At 39.3% G+C, this 18,798-nt stretch overlaps 1 protein-coding gene across 1 annotated transcript in view; it reads left to right on the forward strand.

The window, feature by feature from the left end:
- The window catches only part of LOC150089839 (dihydrolipoyllysine-residue succinyltransferase component of 2-oxoglutarate dehydrogenase complex, mitochondrial), a 286,282-nt gene that overhangs the window by 51,047 nt on the left and 216,437 nt on the right, over positions 1-18,798 (forward strand). The window contains exon 4 of the mRNA XM_090389672.1: positions 9,654-9,727. Within this exon, the coding sequence (XP_090245798.1) occupies positions 9,654-9,727 (74 nt within the window). The remainder of the gene's footprint in view (positions 1-9,653; positions 9,728-18,798) is intronic.

An 18,798-nucleotide genomic window follows, 5' to 3' on the forward strand; every position in this document is an offset into this window, starting at 1 on the left:
AGAGTGGGGACAGGTGTTTTCATGTTGGAAATGAGAGAACGCAGTTTCTTGCCTGGGAGTTGGATGCACTTTATCCCATGTGATTTTTAGGATTCTACCGATCTGTGTGACAGATTGGGGTAGTATGGGATAAATGCCCTCGTGGATGACTCGCCACTGTTGGCGTTGCTGTTGGTCGTCACGTTGTCGCGTGCCTGTAGGTCACGCCTGTCAAGGATGTCGTTGGGATAGCCACACCTCGCAAGGTTCACTTTGACCCTGGTGATCTCTGTGCGTCTTTCACCTGCGGAGCTAGAGTGTGTCCAGGCGCGAGTTAGCAAGGTTCGGGCAGTGGTGAGGAGGTGACCCCGTGCTTGTGCTGACCGGAAGTTGGTAAATTGGCCAGCACACATAGGTTTACGATAAACTGTCGTCTTCAAGCATGTGTCTTCGCGCCGGACGAGGGTATCTAGGTATGGTATGGTGTTGTTCTACTCCAGCTCGATCGTGAATTTTATGAAGGGCGATAGTGAGTTGAGGTGGGTTAGGATTCGCTGACCTGAGTCTCTAGGGATAACTACGAACACATCGTCTACATAGCGACACCAAAAGGCGATGTGATCTGGTGCGTGTGTAAACGCACGTCCCTCTAACTCCTCCATCACGATGTTTGCCGTGACTGAACTGACAGGGGAACCCATGGCTATGCCATGTACCTGCTGGTAAATTGAGTCGCTAAACATGATTGCACCCCCTGTTAAGCACAGTCTGAGGGTGGTGGAAATGTCATCAGGTGTCAGTCTGGTTCTGTCGCTAAGGGTTTCATCATTGTCCAAGAGTTGTTTTTTGCACAAGAGATGGCAAGTTCCACTGGGATGGAGGTAAAGAGTGATATTACATTGAACGATGCCATGACTTGATCTTGTGAGATGGATATAGTGCGGATCCTTTCTATGAACTCAATACTGTTGGAGACGGTGTAGGTGGTCTTGCCAACTAGAGGAGAAAGAAGCCTCGAGACAAACTTAGACAACTCGTAAGTCGGTGATCCACAGCAGGATACAATTGGTCTTAGTGGTGTGTCTTCCTTGTGTACCTTCGGCAGGCCGTAAAACCGTGGGATCTGACATCCGGAGGCACGGAGGTGATTACGTGTTGACTGTGTTATCTTCCCCTGTTTGAGCCAACTATTGATGAGGATATTCACCTCTGACTCCCATCGTTCCAATGCTCTGCTGGGGTTAATGGTTAAGGGTTTCAAAGTTCAAAGTATTTTTTGTAGTTTACTGGCGGTTTCCAGGGTGTCCCCTATGTCCGCCGTTCGTTAAGCTTAATTGTGTGCCAGCAGAATCGTTTTTTTAGTTCATCTAATTAAAATTTAAGTTTAGAGTTAAGTTTAAAGTTGAAGTTTAGATCAAATCGTTTGAATGTGTTTTAGTTAATTTAAGTTAATGTTTAGTGTTTAGTTTTAGGTTAGGGTTAAGTTAAGTTTGAGTAAAGTTTAAGTTCTGTTGTGTGTTTAAGTTGAGTGTTAGTTAATTTAGTGGGCAAGTTTGGGTTTGAGTTAAGTAATTATGAAGCTGGTTTTGACATTAGTGTAGGTTCGGTTTAGGTTTAAATTTAAGTTATAGATGAGTTTAAGTTTAGGTTGTAGTTTAGGTTTAAGTTTAAGCTTAGATTTGAGTTACTGTTTAATTAAAGTTATAAGTTTAATTTATGGTTGATGTTTCCTAATTTAATTTAGTTTTAAGTTAAGCTGAAGTTAAGTCGGGTTTGAGGTAGAGTTAGGTTTAATTTAATTTTAGTTTAAGTTTAGGTTGAATGTAAGATTTAAGATTTGAGTGTGATTTATAATTATAGTAAGTATTTAGTGAGTGATAAGTACGCGAGCCTTTACGGAATTTAAGTTATCTATCGCGGTTACTATTTATAATTGTCATTAGTGTGTGTAATGTGTTGTGTATGTTGTTTGTGGCTGGCATCTGGCATTTAGCAGCAGGGGGCCGCGGAGAACTAGTCCCGACCCCCCGCTCCCGTACCGCGCCACGAGGAGGCAGCCAGATTCTCTTTTTTTTTTTTTTTCCCTCCTTTCTCCCTTCCTTTAACATGGTTATAAGCTTAGTATTACGTGGTAAGCCATCCCACACTTGCAGGGCCCAATCCTGACCTAGTGTGAGGGATATCTAGGTATGTCACTTAGTCATTACGTGTTTATGGACCGTCCAAATGTAGTAGATCCCACACTTGCAGGGCCCAATCCTGACCTAGTGAGGAAGATACTAGTGTTGACACATGATTTGGACTGTTCAATTGTGATGGATCCACTCTCGCAGGGCTCAATCCTGACCTAGTGCGGTGCCTCATGGTGAGTGAAAGTCTGTATTTACATGGTTTAATATCCATTTTGGCAAAGGCCCTGGCATTTTCGAGCCCATGCTGGTCTGGTGAGTTGATGGTAGTTTAGGGCACATATTGAAGACACATATTGATGACACTTAAGCGTGAGTATTGCCCAGAGTGGCATGTCCATTTGTGGTGGACCACCACGTGGTTCCAGTTTAATGACGCACATCACAGTGTGGATTGAGTCCCAGTTCGTCCAGTCCAACCAGTCAGTTCTGATTGTTCCCTTGTATCGCCTGTCTTCTTTTGAAAACGCGCTCCGCGAAAGTCGATACCTGTTTATAGTGTTCCTCAGTAGCAACCAACCGTGGAAAGTCACTTGTATCAAAGACGTTGGTTTCGAGTTGAAGGGGAAGCCTGTAATCCGTGTAGTAGGGACACTCCAGGATGATATGTTGGACCGATTAAGGGTTTGTAGACGGAAGTGTCTTGTAAAAGCAGTAAGGCTTTCACCACGTAATCAGTGCGGTTCATTACAACCGTACGACGGCCTTTGTCCGCCGGTAGAATGACGATGGACGAATCCCGTTTCAGTACCTTGCGGGTAGAAATCTGCATACGGCTGAGGTTTGAAGAGATGGGGCGAGCATGGTGTAGAACTGCTGCAGTCTTTAAGCGAATTGCGTTGGCCACATCTTCTGGGAGGCGTGATAAACATGTTTCCACGCCCAAGGCGATGTCAGTGATCGGTGGGTACTTTGGAAGAACGGCAAAGGTCATGCCAAGAGTCAATAAGTCTATTTGTTCTGCAGATAACTGCTTGTTGCTCAGGTTCAATACGAAATCCGTGCAACCTGTGGAAGGGGCATTATGCTGGCGACGAAATTGACGGGATTCATTAATTAAAGTATTGAACTTACGTTTTTGTCGGGCACAATAACGATCTGATTCTCTGACGGCCTGGTAATAAGGTATTGATTACATTGGTGTAAATAGAATCGGGAATCAGAGCCTTAAGGTCGACTAGTAGGGCTGCTTTGCTCGCTGAAGCACGCTGTATGTCACGGTGAGGTGTGGCTATCCCAACGACATCCTTGACAGGTGTGACCTACAGGCACATGACAACGTGATGACCAACAGCAACGCCAACAGTGGCGAGTCATCCACGAGGGCATTTATCCCATACTACCCCAATCTGTCACAACAGATCGGTAGAATCCTAAAATCACATGGGATAAAGTGCATCCAACTCCCAGGCAAGAAACTGCGTTCTCTCATTTCCAACGTGAAAACACCTGTCCCCACTCTTCTGCAGAGCGGTTTGGTCTATCGCATCTCTTGCCGTGACTGCACTAGCTGCTACTTTGGAGAGACTGGACGTCGGCTCGAGAAACATCTCTCAGAACATAAAAGGGCGATCCGTTTGGCAGATGTGGAACACTCGGCTATCGCCGAGCATGTCTGGACAACCCACCACGACATTGACCCACACCGCGATGTCGTGGTTGTGGACAGGTCCCACCATTACCTAAGGCGCACCTGGTTGGAATCGTTAAACATAAAATGCTCGGATACCTCTTTGAACAGGAACAGTGGTTGTCAAGTTAACCCCATCACAGAAGCAATAATTCTGTCCATAGACAAACGCTGGCCACGTCACCACCATACGTCACAGCCACAAACTTCAACCTCAAACAATTAGCCATGAGCCTCACGCACCATCTTGGCAGTGCACATCTCCATTCCAACTGCCATTTTAATATATTTTCTAACTGAAGAAGGCTGTCCACTCAGCCGAAAGCTCTTTATATTTATATATTAACCGTACTTGTATGTGTATTCTGAAATTAAACCGCTCTGAGGAATTATAATTTCATTTCAATAAGAACTTAAGTGTTTCTCGGTAACAGAAACCCTTTGTTTCATTCACCAATCTCATTACCCTTCTCTGTACTCATTCCAGCAGCTCTACATCCTTCCTGAAATGACACCTCCAGACCTGTAGGCAGTACTCAAGGTGTAGCCTGATCATTGCCTTATACAAGGGTATAATCACCTCCTTATCCCTGCTAGAAAAATTCCTGTATATCATTCACAAGACACACAATCATCAAGTACATTCAAATATTCAAAGGAGGCAGCAAAGGAAGTAAACAAACCCTTAGCCATAATTATGAGAGCTTCCTTGGACTCAGAGGAGTTACCCATGGACTGGAGATGTGCAGATGTGACCCCAATTCACAAAGGAGGAGGATCAAAGGGTGACACATGTAATTACAGACCTGTTAGTTTAACTTTTGTTTCAGGGAAATTAATGGAGGCACTGGTTAAAGAAGCACTGCAGGATTATCTAGACAAGACTTCAGTTATAGCTCAGACACAATATGGGTTTGTTAAGGGGAAGTCTTGTCTGACCAATTTGATTGGATATTATGATGTGGTCAAAAAGGAACTGGATGCAAAGAATAATTTTGATATCATATATTTGGATCTTATTAAGGCTTTTGATACTGTTGCACATGGAAGACTGCTGCACAAATTGGTGCGGTGTAGCATTGGAGGCAAATTGCTGCTATTGGATAAAGGGATGGTTGAGTGGGAGATGACAGAGTGGTAATCAATGGACACTGCTCTTTGTGGACTAATGTTATTAGTGGAGTCCCCCAGAGCTCAGTGTTGGGTCCATTGTTGTTTTCTGATGTTATCATAATCAATATCATTTATTAATGATATTGATGATGATATATCAGGCTTAATGTCCAAGTTTGCAGATGATACAAAGGTCGGCAGTGTTGTTAATGACACTAATGACAGTATGCTGCTGCAACAGGATCTAGAAAAGTTGAGCAGATGGGCTGAGAGGTGGCAACTGAAGTTTAACATTGACAAATGTAAAGTGCTGCATATGGGAAGCAGTAACTGCAGAGTAATGTATCAACTGTGTGGTACTGCACTGACAGTGGTAGAGAATGACAAGGACCTGGGGAATGTAATTGTGCAGCCAGATATGAAGTTTTCTGAGCAGTGCAGATGGTCTGCAAGAGTAGTTCATGGTGTCTTGTCAATGATATACAGGAATTTTTCTAGCAGGGATAAGGAGGTGATTACCCCCTTGTATAAGGCAGTGGTCAATCCACACTTTGAGTACTGTATACAGGTCTGGAGGACTTATTTTAAGCAGGATGTAGAGCTGCTGGAATGAATACAGAGAAGGGCAACAATATTAGTGAATGGAACAAAGGGTTGCTCTGATGAAGAAAGGCTTATGTTTTGCAAATTTCAGTGTCTGGAGACTACTAGGCACCTGCGAGATGATCTGATTGAGGTGTATAAAATATTTGAATGGTTTGAGCATGCTCAATGCTGATGGGATTCTTCCTCTTGCTCAGTATAATTGCCTGAGAGTGCATAAATTCAAATTGAGAAAAGACATATCTTAGCAATAAATAAACTCATACACCAACCATAAGAATAAGTATTTTACTGTAACTGAAAATTTACAAATTAAAATAAATAAAATTACTACACTATGTATTTACAAAAACTGATATTATAATAAATTAAATTATGTACATTAAAACTGTAATAAAATCCTTGCAATAAAATATACTAAAATAAACCGGATTAAAAGCGATAAAAACGATAAGAAACCTGGAGCTTTCGGAAGCATCGGCTTCCTTCCTCAGCAGTAACAAAACTTCCTGCAACACTTCCTTATATAACAGGCTCACGGTACTTATACACGTGGTTCAGTTGGCGGATGGTCTGAACTGGAAGCGGAAACAGCTCGGGAGCATGCCAATCAAAACCGTTCATCCATACTTAGGACAATGGTTTCAAACAGAGGATGCATATGCATACCTCTGTCCCTATTCATGATATTGTTGTCGAATGAACTGATTCGTAAGGTCTCGAGCCATTTACGGTCCCAGAACCCATGCGCTCGATCCACAATAACCGCATCCTGTGGAGAGATTTGATGCTGCCTCTCCCAAAAATGCTCGGCCACAGCAGACTTGTTGTAATCAGCGGTTTTTATAGCATTTGCATGCTCCCCCAGATGATCCTTGAGCCGTCGTTTTGTCTCGCCCACATAACATTCCCAACAATCTGGGCATTTTATCCTGTATACCACTCCACTACTCAAGTCCTTTGCTATTGGATCTTTTACTTGGGACACAACTGTGTGCAACCTCCGCCCGGGAAGCTGCACACAGCGTGTTTTATAACCACACAAAATTCTCGCTAGATGCTCAGTAACGCCTGGATAGTAAGGAATGTATGCGGTAGCCACAGGAACAAAAGGTTCCTGACGGTTGGACTCTGTTCCTCTACTAAATCTGTCTATGATCCTCTGGGGGTATCCGCATTTTCTAAGGTCTGCTGTGACTCGTCTAATTTCACATACTTTGTCCTCAGAGGTAGTACAGTGTGACTCTGCTCTATCTAGTGGAGCTTTTGCCACACTATTCTTATGTTGTCCAGCTTGTGCTGAACTATAATGGGTGTACTGGCCTCTGCACACAGGTTTTTTATACACTGAAGTTTTGAGCCTAGGGCCTATCCTAGAGACCAGTACATCCAAGAATGGAAGGGTACCTCCTGTCTCCACCTCTGAGGTAAATTGTATAAATTGGGAGAAGCTATTAAGCCAATGGAGTGCATCATCCTCTTTCCCCTTCTGGACCACAGTAAAGATATCATCTACGTAAAAAGACAGCAAAGAATTTGTGGGTTTTGTGAAAGATTTGATTGTAAATGAAAATGAGAGCATGATTTCCTTTGATGTTGTGTCACTATTCACATGCATTCCTATTAAACATGGAATATATTGTGTTAGAAAAGCGTTGAGTAATGACGTTTCTTTGGGAATAGATCACTTTTAAATGTAGAGGATATTTGTTCTGGTGTGGAACTTTGTCTGGCCAGCACCATTATGGTGTACCAAGGTGTTATGTACAAACAAGTTTACGGTACAGCCATGGGATCTCCCATTAGCGCCATCATGGCCAATTTGGCCATGGAGGAAGTTAGAGGGCAGGGTGTTTGGTGGATGTCAGTTTCCCATAAAGAAATGGAAGAAGTACGTAGATGATACCTTTACCGTGGTCCAGAAGGGGGGGGAGAGAGAGAGAGAGAGAGGATGATGCACTCCATTGGCTTAATAGCTTCTCCCAATTTATACAATTTACCTTAGAGGTGGAGACAGGAGGTACCCTTCCATTTTTGGATGTACTGGTCTCTAGGATAGGCCCTAGGCTCAAAACGTCAGTGTATAAAAAACCTATGTGCAGAGGCCAGTACACCCATTATAGTTCAGCACAAGCTGGACAACATAAGAATAGTGTGGCTCCACTAGATAGAGCAGAGTCACACTGTACTACCTCTGAGGACAAGGTATGTGAAATTAGACGAGTCACAGCAGACCTTAGAAAATGCGGATACCCCCAGAGGATCATAGACAGATTTAGTAGAGGAAGAGTCCAACCGTCAGGAACCGTTTATTCCTGTGGCTACCGCATACATTCCTTACTATCCGGGCGTTACTGAGCATCTAGCGAGAATTTTGCGTGGTTATAAAACACGCTGTGTGCAGCTTCCCGGGCGGAGGTTGCACACAGTTGTGTCCCAAGTAAAAGACCCAATAGCAAAGGACCTGAGTAGTGGAGTGGTATACAGGATAAAATGCCCGGATTGTGAGGAATGTTATGTGGGTGAGACAAAACGACGGCTCAAGGATCGTCTGGGAGAGCATGCAAAATGCTATAAAAACTGCTGATTACAACAAGTCTGCTGCGGCCGAGCATTTTTGGGAGAGGCAGCATCAAATCTCCCCAGAGGATGCGGTTATTGTTCGAGTGCATGGGTTTTGGGACCGTAAATGGCTCGAGAGCTTACGAATCAGTTCATCCGACAACAATATCATGAATAGGGACAGAGGTATGCGTATGCATCCTCTGTTTGAAACCATTGTCCTAAGTACGGATGAACGGTTTTGCTTGGCACGCTCCCAAGCTGTTTCCGCTTCCAGTTCAGACCATTTGCTGACTGAACCACGTGTATAAGTACCGTGAGCCTGTTATATAAGGAAGTGTTGCAGGAAGTTTTGTTACTGCTGAGGAAGGAAGCTGATGCTTCCGAAAGCTCCAGGTTTCTTATCGTTTTTATCGCTTTTAATCCGGTTTATTTTAGTATATTTTATTACAAGGATTTTATTACAGTTTTAATGTTTTCCCAATGTACATAATTTAATTTATTATAATATCAGTTTTTGTAAATACATAGTGTAGTAATTTTATTTATTTTAATTTGTAAATTTTCAGTTACAGTAAAATACTTATTCTTATGGTTGGTGTATGAGTTTATTTATTGCTAAGATATGAATTTGCCCAACCTCAGAGGCCTTTTTCAGGATATTGAGGAAAGACAGTTGTAGGATCGATGTGCGGGAGTTTGCCTTTAGCCAGTGAGTGGTTGATTGCTGGAACAAACTTCCATCTGTCGTAGAAGTTGAAAGCTTAAATAGATTCAAGGCAGAACTAGACAAACATTTGGAGTGACTGGATGGGTGAATTGGGAAGGTTTTTTTTTTTTTTTAGGCTGATGCTATATGAGGCATGCTTTCTTGTATCATGTGCCTTTACTAATGCTACATATATCTTAAGTGTCATCTGTAATGTTATGACCTTGCCACTTGTCACTCATTTGTAAAAGATCCAGCATTTGATTCAAGTCACAGATTGGAGGAATTGTTTGCAAAGGCATTTGAAATGTGTCATGTAGTTGGTGAGTTTTTATTCGGGAGAATTTTTTTTTTTTTTAATCATCTTACATGTACAATCAGTCCAACTTTAAAGTACACACAATTTATGGACATGTTATACTGATACTCATGCCATTATATAATTGCTTGCTTTAAACAGCTCATTCTGTATATTTTGATTTTAAATTGTTAGTTAGGTATAGACCTTAGATTGTTGTTTGGCTTTTTTTTTTTTTTTTTTTTTTTGACTTTTGATTGCTCGACCATGGTTCTTATGATTTTTGCTCAGGCTGAAAAACTTGGATTAACTCAGGATTGTAAACAAATACTGTGTGCAGACATTTTTGTTAATTCAAATAGTTGTATCCTTGTTCTCAGTATAAATGACTGAATATATATTATAAATGCGAATATTTTATCCCCCCCACCCTTCTTCCAATACTTTCTTCTGGGTTTGCTACATAATTTTTACAAATCATACAGATTCACTATTTAGAAAGAAGTGTATATTTATGCATTCTTAATAAGTTTAAAATTTATTATTAATATATTTATGAATCTTTTGCAGCTACCTGCAGTCTTTTTTATGCAGTCAGAAAATAATTCCTCATATAAGTGGTTTTCATGCACATTCAGTACTTCGTAAGTATGTCTACCCTTTGAACTATTAAATCAAAAAAAAAAAAATCAAATTATCTCTAATTAGAATAGTGTAAAGGTTGTTTTTTTAGTATTAGTATTAGTAATGGCCGCATGGTGCAAGAAAGCCTATGGCTTATGCTGCACCGGCCAAAAAAAAAAAAAAAACCCCAAATAAAACGATGATAAAAAAAAAAAATAAAATAATAATAATTAATAAAAAAAAAAGGAAATTAAACCTGTCATCCTATGCACTTCCCTTACCCGAAAGTACTATCCAGATGACCTTTGAATTTCCCCAAACTGTCTGCCTCTACCACCCACGAAGGCAACTTATTCCAGTAATTTATGACTCGCTGGCTAAAATAAAACTTCCTGCAGTCCCAATCTAAACATTTCCTCCCTTAACTTGAATTTATGTCCCCTGGTTCTAGCATCATTTATAATCTTGAAAATTTCGTCCTCATTCATTTTACTGATGCCTCTCACAGCCTTAAACACCTCAATCAAATCTCCTCTAAGGTGTCTAGTTTCCAAACTCTGCAACCCACATATTCGAAGTCTTTCTTCATAAGGACCGCCCTTTTGCCGATCTCACCAGGCGAGTTACCCATCTTTGCACCCTTTCAAGAAACTCGATGTCTTTCTTTAGGTGCGGTCTCCATACTTGAACACAGTATTCCAAGTGTGGTCTAACATAAGCCTTATATAATGGGATTATCACGTCCCTATCTCTACTTGCAAAAGTTCGATAGATCATCGATAGGACACCATGGGCCTTCCTTGCAACCTGTTTACAATGCTCAGAGAATTTCATGTCTGACCGTATCGTAACACTCAAGTCCCTTTCCTCCAGTACTGGGTTTAACTGAACTCCACCAAGTGAATAAGTTATTTTGGGATTACTGTTTCCCAGGTGTAATACCTTACACTTTGTTGGATTAAAGCATAGCTGCCATTTTTCTGACCATTCCTGAAGTCTATCTAGGTCTCTCTGAAGAAGCTCAGCTTGACAGTGATCATTAACTACTCTACCAATTTTAACATCATCTGCAAATTTAGATATCACGCCCTCTATCCCTTCATCAATGCCGTTTATGAAAATTAAAAACAACAGTGGTCCTAATACTGATCCTTGGGGAACCCCACTTCTTACATCAACCCAATCTGAGGAATAGCCATTTATCACAACCCTCTGCCTCCTGCCCTGAAGCCATCCTTCTATCCATCTAAGGATTTTCCCAGTGATTCCAACCTGTTCCAGCTTATAAAGCAACCGCTTATGTGGGACTGAGTCAAAAGCTTTGCTGAAATCTAAATAAACAATGTCGAAATTATTCCCTAAATCCAGCTCGTGAGTGACCCTTTCGAAATAGCGAACCAGATTTGTTAAACATGATTTTCCCTTTACGAAACCATGCTGAGTATCCTTGAGAACTTCAATTCGATCCAAATGATCCTGAATTCCACCCTTGATCATTGCCTCCATGATTTTCCCTACTACTGAAGTCAGACTGACAGGTCGATAATTTCGAACTTCACGTTTAGAGCCACCCTTATGTATGGGAGATACATTTGCACTTTTCCAATCCAAGGGAATCTCCCCAGTCTAGTGATGCTCGCATAATTAGTCTCAATGGTTCAATGCACTCGCTTGCCGCCTCCCTTAAGATTATAGAGTGTATTCCATCAACTCCAGGAGCCTTACTGGTCTGTAGGCTCGAAAGTTTTTTCATTAAATAATCTTGCAAAATTTCAATATCATTAATTACATATTTTTTTACTTCGCTCCCACAATTTCCCATTGCCACAAAAGGCTTTTCATTTGTAAATATCGATGCAAAATAACTGTTGAGTTCATCTGCAACGGCAGCTGGTGTATTTAATACTATCCCCTTTCCCTTATGTAAAGGTCCGATCTGGTTTGTCCTGCTCTTCTTGGCATTTATATATGTGAAGAATTCTTTATCCCCCCTCTTTGCTCTGTTTGCTAGTGATTTCTCATAAACTGCCTTTGCCTGTCGAACCTTTTCTGTGGCTCTATTACACATCACCTTGTAGCTGTTATAGGCTTCAGTACTTTTTATTGCTTTGTAACCTTTCCATGCCACCTTTTTCTGCTCAAGTAATGTGGCAACTTCGCTATTCATCCAACTTGGAACCCTCCTCGTGGAGTATTTTTTTTAATGGTATATACGAGACAAGGCATCTGCGATTAATGTTTTAAAAGCGTACCACAGTTCAAATGTATTCATTTTCTGCACACGATATCTACCCAGTTAATAGAGGCCATGTAGTACCTTAAGGCATCGTAATTTCCTTTTCTGAAATTAAAACCCATTTCTTTGCCTTTTACTTCTGCTACCTCTCTCATCATCATCCACCGTAGAACTCCTTGATCACTTCCTGCTACTGGTTCCTCTACTGTCAGCCCTGTTATGTCATCTGATTCATGTGTGATGATGAGGTCTAGGATATTCTTTTCTCTAGTACTGTCCCTGACATGTTGATACAAATAACAGTCATCTAGTTGATTTAAAAATTTTGTTCCCCATGTCGAGTTTCCTTCCCATTTACTCCAATCAGTTAGAGGCAAATTGAAATCACCCATAATAAGGCATTGACGCTTACTTGCCCATTTCATTTGCATGTAGAGGCTTTTGTCATAATCTTCACAATCACCTGGTCTGTAGATTACTCCTACTCGCATTATACCTTTGTTTCCAACTATCTCACACCATACAGACTCTATACTAGCATGTGAAATGTCTGAATCCGGGAAAGCTATCGTCGCACTCAGGCTGCTTCTGATAAGAAGCATTACCCCACCACCCGTTCTATCTACCCTATCCTTCCTAAATACATTATACATGCCGTACTTAAACTCATCCCCAATTTCCGGGTGGCACCACTTCTCTGTAAGCCCTATTATGTCTGCGTTACTTTTGTTTGAAGAGATTTATATGAAATAAATCTCATTTATATAAAATAAATGAGATTTATAAACGCTACATTCAATTTCATTTTTCTCTATTTACTTTCATTTTAATGTGTTTATGTTACCCTTCATATAAATTAGAGTTACTGAAGGGTCAGGCTATCTATCCTCCCAACATCTAAGCTAGGATTGTAGAGCTCACCAAGGTCCAGACCAATGCCCACTCATCTTATTCTTGTGGTATAACCTGTTAGTAAATACCAAGCCATATGGCTACTGAATTAAGATGTGTTCCCATCATGTTATTAAACTGACCACATTGGATAAATTAGTCTTGAGACCTTTTTCCATGGTAGAATGAAACAGTCATGATACATATGTCAACAGGATTCCATCAGTGCTTATCAGGAATGAGACAATACTGTTAAATATGCTACTGGAACAACTGTCAAGATAAGTGTCAAGAGAGAGAGAGAGAGAGAGATTGAAGATTGAACAACAGAGAACTGGAATTAGTGAAAGACTATGTTAATATGATATCAGAATAGCATGTACCACAGAAACCAAGATGATGAATATGTGGGAGCTGCAGTTAAATAAAAATGCTAAACTAATGTATTCTGAAACTAGGATGTATTGTGCAAAGGAAGGTGTAGCAATAACTGACTGGGGATCATTATCAAAATTGAATTATTGTTCAAAAAAAACACAAAAAAAACTGATGAAATAGAAGAGTTCTTTAATATCTTATAAACAGCAGTAGAAATTATGAAAGAAAGAATATTACTGGTTGGAGATTTAAATATTATGGTAGAAATGATAGTCAAATCTACAGAGATATTTTGGAAATTAAAGATAAGCCAATAATAATGGCAAAAAACTAGAATTTGGTGAAGCCATGAATCCTTAATTATAAAAACTATATTTAAGTATAATGATAGCCACTTTTACATGGAAAATAATAGAAACAAGAAAAACAATTGAATATATTATTAGAGAAAAGGAAGAAATTTTCTCTGACATTCACATATAACCCTACATGCCCATTATCTTGAACATGTAGAATTATATGGGATTAGAAGTGACCATCATCTCCCACTGAGAAAATTAAACATCAGTTAGTCTGAAAAATAAGAGGTACAAAGAAAACTTTTAAAAATTTGCAAACAGTGACTAACTCTTTCATGCTTGAATTCTCAGAATGCATTTTGGCAAGTTTTTAGAATGTCCATTGGCTAAAAATAGAATTTCCAGTGGGAGCAGCTGTGTGCAGTGAATTTTTGTGGAATTTTGAAGTTTTTTAAAATTGAATACTTTGTACATAATTGTTTTTAAATATTAATCTGTTTTTATTTACATGACTGTTCAGTGTTACTGAATTATTGTCAAAAATCAAATCACAATTTAAAAGAAAATTTGACAAAAAATGTGAAATGATGAAAAAATTAAAAAAGCATTTTTGATAGAGTAATATCATTTGCATCCATTTTTGTATCTCCTTATAGAGATTAGAAATCTAGAGATTTTATTCAGTTCTGGCTTTTGTAAACCATTTGCAGACAACTGAAGCTGACAGACAGGTGCAATATTTCCTTCAAATTTTCAGTTATTTTCTAAATACAAACTATAAATCAGAATTATTAGTACATGCCAACTGTCACTAATCCGGCAGCGTTGGAACCTGTGGGGTGCTGGATTAGCGAGTTTGTCGGATCATCGGTGGTTAGATTAGCACATACAGTTTACCCAACAGCTAACCACCTCATCCTACCTTTAACACGTTGACTGCCAAGCTAGTTTAAGAAAAAAATTCCCCAGGGCCCAAAAAATATTTAGCAAATAATTTGATTAGTAATTTGGGGGCTCACACCTGGTGAGTATGGGCTTGGCACACCCAGGGTCCTGAGCTGGATATCATCATTCTTCTCTTTCTTGGTGATTCCCTTCTGCTTCTCTCTCTCTCAGGGTAATTCAGAAATTTTTTTTTTTTTTTTTTGGCTGGTGCACCATATGGCTAATAATAATAATAATAAAATATTGTAATGTCAGTGTTGTCGTTTTTTTTGCTTAAAATATCAAAAAAAGAGTCTGTATTTTGTGTCGCATATATGTGGCTGACATGGCCCAGTAGGCTACTTTATTTCTTGAGAAGCCGTGTTGGCCACATACGTGTGACGCTATTATGGCATACATACGAAACGTTCGTGATTAGTTTATTGCACGTGCAGCGAGTGCTGCAATAAAACCAATTGTAATAAAATAAACTCTCAAATATTGCAATAAGTTTGTCAGTATTGTTAGAAATTTTGTGAAAACAAGTTCATTAGCGCACTAAATTTGCAGAAAAACACAACACAACATATTGTGTTGTGTTTTTCTGCAAGTTTGTACAAGAGTGTTGTAAAAAAAAAAAAAAATTAAAAAGGAATGGCTAAAAGAAAACTACTAAAATAAGAGGAACTGAGAGAAATTGCTGAAATTTACAACTAAGCAGAGTTTAACTTCTTACAGACACACCACTGTAGAGTTTTTTTAGAAGTTCAACTTTATCTGTTATGAACAATGTACGGTGTTTGCGCTTTACACCACAAGAAGCACTTCCTTTATGCATTGGAACCATGACTGGGGCTAAGTGTGAGCAGGTTATAATAATAAATGCAGAAAAACAAGTAGGAATGGCTTGCTAGTGTTTAAGAGTTTGCACCAACAGCTGATGCTGCAACCAACGCGCCACCAAAACAGTAATGGCAGGTTGGTGTACCGACCCGGGAAATTTGAAATTATGTCGGAATTAGCGGTGGTACTGGATTACTGTTGGCCAGATTAGTGATTGTTGACCTGTATTAGTAGTAGCAAATAATGCAAGGAAGCTCAAGAATTTCATTGCACATAGTTAAAAAAAGTTAATCAACACATATTGAAAAATGTTGTTTATAAATTTTAAAATTAAATACGATTCAGAATTCTTATTTTAAATTCATACGTATTTAAATTTTTAATTTATGTGAAGTTTGTGTGTTCATGTCGTCTGCCAAGCTTTCAAAATCGAGGATATACTGTGATGAGGCCAACCATAAAGAAACTTCTGTATGCAAGTCCGTAAGAGTAGAGCGATTCTTCATCTTGGTTTCTAATACGAAAAGGCCAATTCATATAGATATGTGCAAAACAGGAATTTAAAAGTTCATTGCATTTTTTCACATTGGGTACTTTTCTCAGCAAACGTATTTCTAAAAGTCTTTTTTTGATGATCTAGCTTTTCAGAAGATATCGTTTTGCAGTGTAATAATTTCATTTTAAAGTAATATTTTCTCCATGTGAAAAATCTCAATGAATTTTTCTGAAATTTGTTTTGTATCTGAGTCGACATTAAATGGATAAGAAATATATTGCACAATGTCTTCAATTGTTTTAAAATCACTGAATCTGGTTTCAAAATCATCCACAACTTTCTCAATTTCAGAAACATATTTCTCACTATTAAATTCAAAAACAGGATATTTTTGCAAATGATCTTGCATATTTGCAAAACGATCAATTTTTTTTCCCCTTTGAGATCCTTAGCTATTGCCAAAAATTATATTTTTTATGCAGAAATACTACTAATCATGACACCCACATTTTTATTTTTTCCTTGTAATTCGAAATTCAGATCACTTAATTTACAGGTAAAATCTGCCAAAAAAGCCAGATCACAACAACCATTCTGTATCTTGTAGTTGCTGCTAATCATCTTCCTTTGATCAACAATTTTTTAATTTCATTCAAAATCTCTGTAGAAACTTACTCTGACATCTCACATCTGTGTGTATATCAGATCTGGTTCATTTTCATTGAGTTGTATTTTGAAAAGTCTCCTTTGAAGAGATAATTCTCTGATGGAATTCACAATTTTGAAAGCTATGTCCATAGATCCCATCCACCCCAGGTGCCTTCCCTATGTAAAAGTTCAACAATTTCTCCTCCACTTTGCTCTCAGTTATTACAAAATCACTTAACTCCCTGTTAGAGTTTGATAAACTTCTGGCATTCCCCTCATTGAATAACTCCTCATGTGTGAATGTAGATGCAAAATACTCATTCAGTTTATCAGCTACCTGAGCATGATCATCAATAGTCAACCCATCTATGTTAAGTGGTCCAATCTGATTCATCCCTTTCCTTCTAGAGTTTACATAAGTAAAGAACTCTTTGCATCCTTTGCAAAAGATTTCTTGTAATCTGCCTTTGCCTGCCTAATCTCCTTTGTGACTTGATTACAGACTAGCTTATATATGCCATAGGCTTCTGTATCACCTGATACTTTATATGCATCCTATACATTTTTCTTCTCTGCCAGGAGACTTATTAATTCATCTGACTTCCATTTAGGCCTAAACCCTGAACAGTATTTCTTAGTCAGAATGAAAAGCCTTGTAGCCTCCAAAATTAAGTCCCTGAAGGCTTCCCATTTAGAACTCAACATTGGTAACATCATCAGTTGGTCCCACTGTCCAGAATTTAAAAACTGTTTGAGACCCCTGTAGTCACCTTTAAAAAGGAGCAAAAAATCTCTTTCCTTTAACCTTGATGGTAGTTACATCTTCAAGTAATTCTCACATCAGTACATTGTGTCACCCAGATCAAGAGTATTAATCCCTCTGGTAGCCTCCTGAACATGTTGCTGTAGAAAACAGCCGTCCAGTAAATCCACAAAACCCTTGCTAATGTGCAAGTGACCAACCCACAAGTTCCAGGGTGCATTATAGCCTTAGTTGCTAATGCGCCAATAAAATCCAAATCAAATCCAAATCACAAGTTCCAGTCTATATCTGGGAAGTTAAAATCCCCCATTATAAGACACACTGATTTACTGGCCCACTCTACTGTATTTCTCTGTATAATTGTTCATTGCACTCATCAGAGTCATTAGGCCTATAACAAACTCCTACCCTTATTTTTGCTTTTCCAGTGCTTATGTCACACCAAACAGACTCAGCATTGCATTGTTCACTAACATCAATTGGATGCACTTCCTTAGATTTTATGTGTTTCTTAACTATTTCTTAACTAACAGCATAACCCCTCCTCCCTTCCTGTCCTGTCTATCCTTTCTGTACACATTGTACTCCCCAAATTCCAATTCTGCACTGCTTACGTCTGTGTGACACCACATCTCTGATATCCCAACAATATCTACCTTTGATGTCTTGACTAGCACTTCAAGCTCATCAAATTTATTAACTTCACTCTTAGCATTGGTGTACATGCAAGTATACACACACCTATTTCTACTCTTAGTTACCCTAACTCAGCCCATGTATTTACTTGTTCCACTATGATTCCCAGCAGTCTGGGAAATCTCCATTGCCTTGCTTTCCAGGCTGCTGCTCATTCTAAAAGAAGCAATGCAAAAATCACTTTTGCCTCTGCCTGCAGCCACCGTTAACCTTTTAGTCTGTGTAACCCCCCCAAGATAGCAGTTTCCCGACCCACCTAACACTGCCTCAATAGCATCAGCAAATATTCTTGCACCCCTTCTATTTAAGTGTATCCCATCCCTGTAGTAGTAGTCTCTCCTGTCAACAAGCGCAGACCAGGCTGAAAAAAATTCTTCCCCTTGAACCTTGCACAATCTCTCCAGGGCCGAATTGATTGACAAGGCTCTCATTATATACTCTCTCCTATCGTGTCTGGACAGAATTGCAGACACTTTCACATTCAACCCTAACTCGCGACTTTTTTCAACATTGACTTATAGTTGTTGAGTAAACCTGCAGATCTCTTACTCTTAATGTCATTAGTTCCAACGTGTACAACAGTATCACGTTTTGTGCCCTTAAAAGATGATATCTGCTCTACAATGCCTCAACTTTTGTCCCTGGTCCTGTTCCACCTATCATGAGCACACTACTACCGTTGTTTTTCTTTAACAGTTATCTATGATGTATCTACACCAATATTATATAGATATAGAATCTTTAACTCTTAAAATATTATGCCATGTTGCATTTAGTTTTATTTAAATATTATCACACAAACCTTTTTGGCATCTCTCATATTGTGTGATTAACTTCACAACTGGGTTGTCATGTTTGCAATACCAGGGTACCTGCCTACCTACTGATGAAAAGCCATCTAGCTTTGAAACGGTGCC

Source organism: Mastigoproctus giganteus, chromosome 2 (assembly GCF_048544385.1).
Source record: "Mastigoproctus giganteus isolate SK-2022 chromosome 2, ASM4854438v1, whole genome shotgun sequence".
Taxonomy (NCBI): Eukaryota; Metazoa; Arthropoda; class Arachnida; order Uropygi; family Thelyphonidae; genus Mastigoproctus; species Mastigoproctus giganteus.